The following is an 11,661-nucleotide window of genomic DNA, read 5'->3' on the forward strand; positions in this document are numbered from 1 at the left end:
AGTCAATGCCGTCTCATATGGGCGAGGAGTGAATGGTTTGATGTACCTCTTTTTCTCCATGTCTTGTTCAAAAGTTTTCTTGAGAAAATTTTCAATAAATAAACATCTATCTTGAATTTCTAGTGGCTATCCCTTGTTGAAAGCACCATTTTTCTGAGTAATATAGGTACTTATAACTGTTTTGAGGTATTTCATGCATTGATTTTAAGATCATTTAATTAAGAGTAGAGTTATTATTAAGCCCCTGTTGAATTTTTTCTCTCTATAAATTCAACATATGCGTGTACTAAGGGCTGATCGAAACATCATGACCCTGGAATCAAGGTTTGAAAAAATTTGCATGGAAGGCAGAATTTCCATGAGCCACGTTATCTTTTTCCTTGTCGAATATTGTTCTTTTAAAGAGATCTTGTTTTGACTTTGTTTTTTTGTTGTCCATGTGGTAAATTTTCAAAAATAAGCATAATTATTGACGTGTTGGATTATATAGTAGGTGAGTTTATTTTTATTTTATCTTTTTAGATATTAATATTTAAAAAGAAATTTTTATATATAATTAATACATTAATCTTAATCTTGACGCGTGAAAACGATATTGACTGGACGGGTATTGAATAATAAAGGTTGAATTAATTAGTTTCCAAGCAAAAGAAGATTATACATGCATCAAGGAGTTTGCATATCATCAAGAAGATATTTTTCAATTGAAATGAAAATATCTAATTGTAATGCATTTATTATGAAATAATATAATTAATTAAGAACATGGAGGTATATCATCAGAAATGGTGGTCAAATCAAGACCCCTTCAACTTCAAATATCAGATGACCTTTTTCTTTGAGGACTTCACTGTTATGTGCTGTAAATTTCTGTCCCAGAAGAATCAGAACAATTCTGTCAAGGAAAGAACAATTATCTTGGAAACAGCATGTCAAGGATTCTAGAATTAGATGAAACAAAATTGCTTTTATGTTGCTTTATAATGATGAATTACAAGTTTTTTTATAGGTATAAAATTCTAAATAATTAAAAAATTAATTAAATTAATACAAAAAAATTCTAATTAAACATAAATTATATTTTGCTAACTGAAATGGTCAATTAATTCTAAACCGGTCGATCAATTCGACTTGTTGCATCCGCTGTACCAGTTCTTCTGTTTTGTTTTTTTTTTACTTTCAACAAATTAATATTATAATCTCATAGTTCTCTCTCCCTGGTTCCTAACGGGTTTGTTGGTGTGTAGTAACAAGAAGGTTAAACTTGCTGACGGTAAAGATCCTAGTGATGAGATTTTAGTTGTGCCTCCTGCTGCTAATGATCATTCCAAGCTTTAAGTATCTTACAAGGAGAACTTGGTGGGTATACTTTCATGACAAAGATGGAGCACGTTGATGATTTGGTCTCTGAGGGTGATTCAGATTCGGAAGATGAAGATGAAGATGAAGATTAAGATGATTGTTCAACGATTTGTCTTTCGGCTCTAGGTAAACGTAGGCTCGGAAAACCTTGGGAAATTCTACACTGAAGATGATGATCGTTCTGTTCTTTTTGGTGGTCCTTGGATGGTTGCTGACCAACATGCTAGTTGTTCAAGAATTAAGGCCAAATTTTGATCCTGATGAGGTCAAACTTGACAAAGCGGTGGTCTAGGTAAGAGTTCTCAAGTTGTTTTTGGAATTCTGCAACAAAGACCTTCTCACGCGTATAGGTAAAGAGTTGTCAAGACAATATTCTCACATTGGGAGTCCTGTTCGTGTCTATTGAATTGTCTACTAGAGCAATATTTTCTCGTATAAGTGTTGAAATTGGCTTACCAAAGCCTCTCATCTCTAAATTTCTTATGTGAAGAAGGATTTGGAGGTTGGAATACGAAGGTCTCCATTTAGCTTGCTTCAAATGTGGCCAGTATGGTCATAGGTCTGAAGTTTGTTCAGATGTTCTAGAGGATATATATATATTCATGTCGACTGAGTTAGTTTGGCAAACGAAAGCTCTCCCCAGCTTATTCCGATGAGTGATCATGTCATTCCTCCAGAGGTGGTGGAGCTGTATGGCTCCTGGATGTTTGAGCAGCAATCTAGAGGAGAAAGGACAAGAAATCAGAATCTTTCAAAGATAACAGAAGCAGAAAAGGAAGTTTCCATAGAGAAAAATAGTGGTATTATTTAAAGGACATAAATTAACCGATCGAGGGATTGGAATCTAGATTTGTGAATCTTACTGTTAGAATTCAAGGAGTTAGCATTTAGAATTTTTAAGAATTCTAATATTGTTTGAACTCTACAATAATAATAAGATTATTATCTATTAAAGTTTTATTTTGATAGAAATTAACTAGTTAATTAATTTTCATCTTAGTTAGATAATGATAAAAGTTTTAGTCTAAATAAGACTTATAAGGTTATATATAGCCTTAAACATTCAGAATCATGTATATATAAGAAAGCGTAAGAAAATAATAAAGAGAAAGAATTAGTTGTTGTGTTTTTCTTAGAGAAAAACCATGCTGATTTACTAAATTCAAGCATAGCCACGAAGAAAGAATTATTTGGTTAACTAAATAATTTTTGTTTTTTTCCACTGAATCCTGTAAATAATTATGTTTTAAATATTGATTTTATAAAAGCTAAATAATTTATTTTTATTTATTAAATTTTTTATTTATTTATTTTACATGTAAAAATTTATCTTACTGTAATTTTAATTAAATATATTTTTTAAAATTGTAACAAAAAATATTTTTCTTAAAATTATTTATTTAAATGGCAACCACAAAACTTTCGTTATTTAAAACATGTAATAAGCCTACTGAAACACTGCAAAATATATATAGAGAGAGAGAGATTAAGTTTTTTTTTTTTTTTGTTATATCTTAGATTATTGAGGTTGGTGTGTTTATATACCGATGTCTTTGTAATAGTGATAATAGTTATTTTTTAAAATGATTTTTAGTAGGAAATATATTAAAATAATATTTTTTATTTTTAAAATTTAATTTTAACATCAACAAATCAAAACAATTCAAAATCACTAATAACAATAATTAATTAAAAAAAGTAAAAATTTAAAATTTTTGAAAACTCAAATGCTCCCATATACTATCCTACGATAGACCCATTTGGTGGTTGTTGATAAAGGAAACCTTCTTCGTATGTTTATTAGAGGCACATGCCCCAGCCCTTGTCCTCTTCTTCTACTTTACTCCCATGTTATGTTAAAACAGAGATAGTAGAGATAAAAGAAAAAAGATAAAAAAAAAAAGAGATAAAATTATGTTTAGTGGTGATGTATAAAATAATAATTGTCTATATGTAATACTTCACTCCACTAGTAAGATATTGTCTGTTTTGACCAATAAAACTTACAGATTTGTTCTTGACATCGACACATGGCTCTAAAACGCGTCCTACTAGTCAAGGAGAGCATGTTCATACAAGACCCTTTCTCAAATCTTCATCTGTCAATGTGGGATATTATAATATATATCATGTTTGATTACAGTGACCAATATTTTATATATATCCAAAACCCTCCTTTTTAATCATGTTATTTTCCCGGTGAATACATGTTTTTTTTTATTAAAATAATAATTTTTAAAATCAAAACTTCACATTATATGAAAAGTAAATCTCAATAGAAAAACAAAAAAATCATGAGTTAGCAATATAAAAAATTAACAAAGAAAACTTTTTTCATGAGCATTTTTTTTAAAAAAAACAATTATGCATTATAGATTTATATAAAACGTTTTAAATTAATTGACAATATTAACCTAAAAATATCAAATCTTCTTTCAAAAGAGAAGCATAATTGGTCTCTTTAATTATAAATTTTATTGTAATAATTTTAATTAAAAAGTATTTTATTATAAAACAAAAAAAATTTATAAAAAGACATGATATGCCTTGATAGATATATCATGCTCACATGCATAACTTTTAAAATCAGAAATTCATGTGATAAGCTATTGTAGACCAGGTTCATATACCGATTGTTTTTTATAATCAACATGGTTAAAAATATATTAAAATAATATTTTTTTAATTTTTTTAAATTTATTTTTTATGTTAATATATTAAAATAATTGTTTTAAAAAAAAACTGAATTTTAAGCGATTTCTGTCAGAACTTCATGCTAAGAGTTCAGGCAGTGGTGGCACTCGCTTGCTGATAACAATATTCCTTAATCCATTGTAAAATCACAACTCAATCCATGAACAAAAAAAGAAAAAAGTACATGCAAAAGAACCAACTCTTTCATTCCGAAGCCTAAATTTGCCACTTGTACCTGTATAATAAACGGCATCATTAAACATCACCGTGAGTGCTGCTAGCTAGTTATGCCGCCTCCCACTACTATACTCCTTCAACTATCTTAATTACCTCTGCTGCATGTAGTAACACACAAACTTTATTCAAAGGCAGATTTCTGCTAGACTCCATGAGTTGTCTTCATTAATTAAACACATCTCTTGGTGACCCTAAGCTTCAAACCATGCTTCATACGCATCATGACAGACAGACCTGGTGAAACGGGATGACCTTCCACCACCTGAAGATGAAAATTCAAGAGTATGGCTGTTGCAATTGTCTTCATTTGAATGAAGGTTATTTCTTTACCCAAACAGCTCCTTGGTCCTGTATTAAACGCAATATACTTGTAAGATGGAACGTGAATGATTCCCCCTCGCTCTGAAATCCATCTCTCTGGCTTGAATGCCAAGCAGTCATCACCCCATATCTCTTCCATGCTTCCCATTGAGTATAGTGAGAACATCACCTTCGTGTTTTCTTTCACCCGATGTCCACTAGGAAGAGCGTCGGCTTCAACAGATACTCTATAGTTAAAGGGTACAGCCGGGTATAGCCGAAGAGTCTCGCAGATGGCTCCATGGAGATAAACAAGCTTATTCAGCTCTTCCAGATTGAAAAACATCCCATTAATCGTATGATCTCCTTTCGATTTCATGTTGGCTCTGATCTCTTCTACGATTTTTTCTTCTACTTCATGGTGTGTAGCGACCAGCCAGAAGAACCAAGTTAGAGCTGCATTTACGGTGTCTTTCCCAGCTGCAATGAAGTTAAATCCGATGTCTCTTAGATATTTGTCAGTCCTTTTGGAGGCATCCATCTGTTCCGCTGCTTCTCCTTCTTCTTTTATGCAAGCGGTGATCAAGTCATAGTCGTCTTGATCATTATCGTCAACTTGCACCATATTTTGGGCTTTGCGTTGGCGAATTTCTTCTTTCTTTGATGAGATGCACTGCTCCAATAAATTATCTATGGTGTCCATGGCTTGGCTTAGCTTCTTCTCTTCTCCTACGTTAAGCCATTTCTGCAATTTCCAAATGCTTTCAGGCACAATATGTCGGTAAAACATAGCCTCCTCTACAACATCAAATGCTGTTTTATAAGCAATTTCTGGTAAATCAACAGAAAGGCTCTGTGGATCAAAGCCTAAAACCAGGAGGCAGATATTATCAAAGGTGAAACGCTGGAATACGTCTTGCATGTCCAATTCTATTTCTTGTCTTGATACATGCTCTAGAACCGGGATTAGACCTTTGACTATCTTTTCTCGCAAAGATCTCTCGAGAAACATCTGGAACTTGTTGTCCTTAATCATAGAATGAATCAATTTACGGAAGGATTTCCATGATTCAAAATCTGAATTAAGAACTCCATCTCCATAAGGCTCAAAAATCTTCTTGTACTCGGGCCCCTTTGGGTAGTTGACGAAGTTTGTGGTTGAAATATGGCGAACATTAAGAGGATCAGCAGTGAGAAAAATGTTCATGTTAGCAAACCAAGGACCTTTAAATTCGAAGGTACCTCCACTTTGTTTCAGAAGCTGGGTTGCATATTCATGGATATTTTGTGCCTTGAAAAGAAGCCCTGGTAGCATTCCTACCACAGGCCAGTTAGTGACCGGGGATACAGTGTTCCGACACCAATGGCAGAAAAGAAGTATGCAAACAAGTGCTATAATGATGTGAAAGTATTCAAGAATTGCCATTGGAGCTGTAATGGTTTTTTGATGTTGTCTAGCACTCGTAAGGTTTCCTTGTATTGCCGCTATATATGGTGCAGGAGGCACCATGTACTGTTGTCCTTCGTGTGTTTTTTTTTTTTTTTAATTTTTCCCACTTGATTCTTTAAATTTAAATACGTAAATATTAAAGAAGAATTGTCAACTTGACCTAGCAGCGGGGCGTTAGCAGGTAAAGTAATTACTAAAGATATATAGGTATCTCATAGCGCAATTGCATGAGTTAGTCAAAAAGGTATTAAAAATATTCAATTTCTTCGAATAGTTTTTTCAACTCACAATCTTCTTATTTTTCCTATAAAAATCAATGTATTATTGAAGTTCTCATGATATTAAACAAATAGCCACGAGAAATGAAAGTTTATTGGTGAAGATATTTTATCAGTTAATATATTATTTTTAAATGAAAGTTTTCGGTGAAGATATTTAATTATAAAATAAGGGTGATAGAAATTAAGATTTATTTAAACTTAAAATTCCAATTTATTAAATGAGATTACATAAATGATCTTATATTATCTTTTAACATATTTTTTTCAAATAAAAATATTTTGAATTTAAAATTAACACAAGTTTATTTTACTTAATTAATTTAAAGAGCCAATTAATTTTGAATTCAAGGTCATTAAAAAACAAAAATCGTAGCGCTTTCGTAAAGTTTGGAATTCATGTCAATCCTTGCTATTCAATGAATTGTTTCGATTCACAATGTCATCATCACTTTATAAAAATTTCAACAAAACAGGCCATATATATCGGCCAAACCTGAGGTAATTAGAAAAACTAATTATTTCAATGGCGGCCATGGCTCGGAATTAACTGCAAAACGTTGCTCGGCATATGTGGTAGATATCTGCTTGCTTGCAGGTTGACTTCGAGAGAGTGATATGAACCAGACTTTTAATTATGAACAGGTAGATATATGGTAGATATGGTTAATGCGAACTGTACATATATAGTACTTGAATCTCTGGAAGTCAAAAAAAAAAGAAAAAATAGCAACGAAGCATTATGATTTAATTAGTGCATGTTTTGATGCCCCATATTTTGGTATTTTCTAGTTTACATGCGTATGCTGTGATGTTGTTCTTGATACAATTTGTTTTTTAAATAAATTGTTTTTTTATAGGTATCAGAGAATTCTTAATTTGCAGTATCATTAAACTTGAAAAAAACAATTGTTTGAAAAAATAAATTCATTATACGCATGGATTTTTTATTTATTTTATTAAAAGCAATATTTTTAACTAGAAGCATTTTTTTTATTTTTTAAAGTATAATTGTTAAACCAAATTAACAAAAAAAATCAAAATAATATATTTATATTTCGTATGATTCAAAGCTTAAAAAATAATAAATGTTATAGAATTAGATTCCAAATCTAATTAAAATTTTTAATAACAAACAATCGATTTCAATCTAATTTTCATAAATAATTTATTATTATTATTTTCACATCATATACATAATAATTAAAAAAATAATTATTAAGATTGAAATAAAGATTTATAATAGTATTTGTATCAAAATTCAAAACTGAAAAGCAAACCAATCTAGTAAAAAAAAAATTTAGAGTGTAAAAAAAATCCTAGCAGAGGGCTAGGCCTAATGTCTAGCTCATGCATGCATAGCAAACCATAAATAACCTTTTAGTGGTGTAGGTGGGCAATTGCCAGCTGAATACGGAAGCTCCATAAGTCTACGGTTTACTTTTGACTTGAATTTCAAGAATGCCTTGTCTGTTAACAGTTGATATCCAGTCTGCATAGGGTGCAGCCGAAATGTCAATTGTATACTGTTTTACTTTTTTTTTTAAAGAATAAATCCATATATTGAAAGGACTAACAAGAAAATAGCCAAAAATAAAATACACGAAAAAAAACAAAAAAGAAAAGAAAAGAGAGTCACAAAAACAAAAAGCAAATACAAAAAGAAAGAAAAACAGAGTCAACAAATACATAACCGAAAAAGAACATCAAGATTGGAGAAGCTGATACATCATGCTTAAAGCCTTGATTTGGTGTTTAACCAATCTATAATACCTTCAGGTCCCATAATTAAAATAGTGCCAGTAGCCATGAAGAACTTATCAACAGACTTGAGCCATTTTGAGAGGCGATAAAGAATTAAGGAGAAATTATCTTTGAAGGTCGCATCTCCATCATTAAAGATTACTTTGTTCCTCATAAGCTATATACTCCAGCTAACACAACAAGAAAGCATAGACCAAGCCTTACGCTGGAATTTTCCAAATACTAGGTTGGGCCACTGATGTAAAAGATCATCTACACAGCAGGGAAGGCAACCACTAATACCCCACCAATCCAAGAATTTCATCCATAATTTCCACACTGGTCTACAATGAAGGAGAAGATGATTTGAAGTTTCAATATCATTTTCATAAAAGATACAAAAGGCTTGATCAACTCGGATTATATTGCGGCAAAGTAAGAAATTCTTAGTGCATAATCTATTCTGAACAACTAGCCAAAGAAAAGATTGAACCTTAGGAGGGATCCTTTTTTGCCATATCGAAGCCTTAAAAGTTCTAAGCCCTGGATTCACAATTCTGTCAATAAGTAAAGAACAAGTTTTAACTGTGTAAACCCCATCTGTTGAAAAGGACCAAACTTTATTATCTGAAGTTGTTGCCTTTAGCCGAAAGCTTTCTAGAGATGAGAGAATAGTATATAAGTAACAACTTGTTTATAGTAAGATTTAAACATTGATAACTTTTATTAATTAAAAAGCTTAACCAACTGATCAAGATTAATATGTTCAAAGAGTATAAAATTAAATTTATTAAGGTAATTAATTAATTATATCTACTCGTTGATCTAACAAACTAACCCATAACATAATATTTCATATTCTAGACAGGTCAGGTCTTGAGTTGGGTATGGGCAGAACTCTTACTATTTCTTAAATCTCTACTGGGTTTTTTTTTTCAATTTGGTCTTTATAAATTAAAAAAAATCTCAATGAAAACATGAATTGTGTTTACCGTTCATGCTATTAACAAAACAATAAAATGTGTGGCTGGCTAAATCATTATAGACACACCTACAAAATGTTTTTTTTAAATAGTGTTTTGTGTTTTTTTTGGCAATTTTTTTTAATTCAATTCTTTATCAACCTAATCTTTTTTATTTAGTTTTTTTTTAAATTTTATCCTTAATATTATGGTATTTTGGAAATTCTGCTTTATAATTTTTTTTTAATTTTCTTTCAGTTAGATTATATATCAGTCTTATGAATTTAGTTTTTTATTTTTTTTATTTTAGCCTTCAGTATTAGATTTATTGGAAGTAGAACTTAATTTTTTTTTCAATTTGCTTTTTATGAATTGATTTTGATCTCATAATTCAGGTCACGAATTTAACAAGTTAACTTGAGTTAACTCTAGTTATTTTTTTATCCTTTTTCTAATTGATTTTATTTTTCAGTTTCATCCTTCAATATTAGGTTAGTTGAAAATTGGGCTTCATAATTTTTTACGATTTAATTTATATAGGATTATCCCAACCTTATGAATCAGGTCGGGGGTATAATAGGTTTACCGGTATTAACTCTGTTTATTTTTCTTGATCCTTTTTTAATTGAATGTATTTTTAATTAGGTTTTGTAATTTTTTTTATTTGTTTTTTATAGAGTTATCTTAATCTCATGACTTGGATCGCGAGTTTGATAGGTTAATTTGTTTTATTTGTTTGAGTCTTTTTTTAATTGAAATTAACTTTTTTTACCCTCTAACAACTCAATCTTCTGTTCTTATATGATTTTTTTTTAATTTTATTTTTTAGCATTAGGTTCTTTTGGAATTGGACTTCATAATTTTTTTTTCAATTTATGTCATGTGGAGTTATCCCTATCCCATGATTTTTTATTTATTTTTTATTTCAACATTTAACATTAGATTTATTAGAAGTGAAATTTCATAATTTTTTATTTTATTTTTATAAAAGTTCTTATTTTATGATCTAGGTTGGGGATTTAAAAACTTAGCTCAGGTTGACTTGGGTTTTTATTTATTTTTTTAATTGATTTTTTTATTTTATCCTTCAACATTGGGTTGGTTGGAAATTAAATTTCATAAATGTTTTTCAATTTATTTTTTATAGGGTATCATATCTCAAGACCCGGGTTGTGAGTTGTCATGTTAACCTGATTTGACTTCAATAGTTTTTTTTGTTATTTTTTAATTTAATATTTTTTTAATTTTATTTTTTAACATTGGATTAATTAGAAATTATTCTTCATAATTTAAGTATCTGATGGTTTTTAAATTCACCAAACCGGGACTATTTTATAGGCATTCGGATCTTAAATTAAGTTATCACTTTACTTTGCTACATAAAAATTAATGATCTAATTTCATAAACACTTGATTAAGCCCATTCTCTAACCACCAAAAACCTTCTTGGATTTTTTAACATCATCATTTAGCATTTTCTATGAAAAATTGATCAAAAAGTCATCAACTTCTTAGAACTTGTTTTTTAACAAAAATTATCAACGAGAATTTAACTAACAAAGCATTTTCATCCATGAGTTAGCAAATAAATTTATTATTGATTGAATTAGAGTATAAATATCAACAAAAATTTTTGTCGATAAATCTAAAAATTCTGATAATGAACTTCCATAAACACTAATCACCACGTAATGTTGGATGAAAATCATCCTCACACATTTGGCGAGACTCCATTGCACTTAAATGGAGCTGAAGCTATGCCAGTACGTAGTTGTAATGTATTGTAGATACATGCTGTCCATTATGAAATTTGGGCTCGTGAACAATTTCTTTTGAACAGTGAAAGTGTTCAGGAGACTTGGAAGAAAAGGAGCAACGTACACGTATGAATGTTTCTGACATCTTGAGATGTAGCATATTATTTTGCCAAACATTTTTGTATGCGTGATCATTTGATTCATTCACATTGATTAATCAACATCCATTGAACTAGATGACGTTAACGAATGATCAGAAGGTTGTGAACATTAACGAATCAGAAAGGGTTGTGAACATTAATCCCAAGGGAGAGACAGATCAAGAAGCACGAAAGTTCTCCATGACAAGAACCTGATCGTTCTAGCTGAATATGCAGACCCTTTTTACTAGTTCCTGATTTCTTGCTTTACAAAAAAGGATGCATCTCTATGATGGTTGGTTTGTCCATTGGCTAACTGCAATCGAGAGAAAAGTTCACCAGTTTAAGTTATAGTAATCTTACATGATTGATTATTTCATCTTGTTGAAAATAAACCTCTGGCTGCAATCCTCAGTACCTTTTTGGACTCGATTTTACCACACACACAACAAGCAACAACTTCTCGTTATGGTTTCCATCTTGAGATGTGTAACTGTTTAAGCACCCTTTTTTTTTACCGGATTCCAAAGCTCTCATATCACTGTGCTTAAGAAAAACTAAAAGTAAAGGAAATAAGAACAGGACAGAACAAAACAGAAAAGGCTCATGATTTATATGTATTGGGCTTAGTTCTTTATTATTTTGATATTAATTTCTTTGGCTTCTATCTTAAGTAAATTCCAAAAACATGTGAACTATCTTGTTCACACTCGTGAGAGAGAGAGAGAGAGAGAGAAA

At 30.4% G+C, this 11,661-nt stretch overlaps 1 protein-coding gene across 1 annotated transcript; it reads right to left on the bottom strand.

The window, feature by feature from the left end:
- Positions 1-4,462: 4,462 nt before the first annotated feature.
- Positions 4,463-6,019, bottom strand: LOC133694861 (alkane hydroxylase MAH1-like). Its single transcript, XM_062116557.1, has one exon. The coding sequence runs from the start codon at positions 6,017-6,019 to the stop codon at positions 4,463-4,465; it is 1,557 nt and encodes a 518-aa protein (XP_061972541.1).
- Between the last annotated feature and the right edge of the window lie 5,642 nt (positions 6,020-11,661).

This window comes from Populus nigra, chromosome 5, assembly GCF_951802175.1.
Source record: "Populus nigra chromosome 5, ddPopNigr1.1, whole genome shotgun sequence".
Lineage (NCBI taxonomy): Eukaryota > Viridiplantae > Streptophyta > Magnoliopsida > Malpighiales > Salicaceae > Populus > Populus nigra.

Coding starts and splice junctions, on each gene's coding strand:
- LOC133694861 (XM_062116557.1), bottom strand. CDS start 6,019: ATGGCAATTCTTGAATACTTTCACATCATTATAGCACTTGTTTGCATA.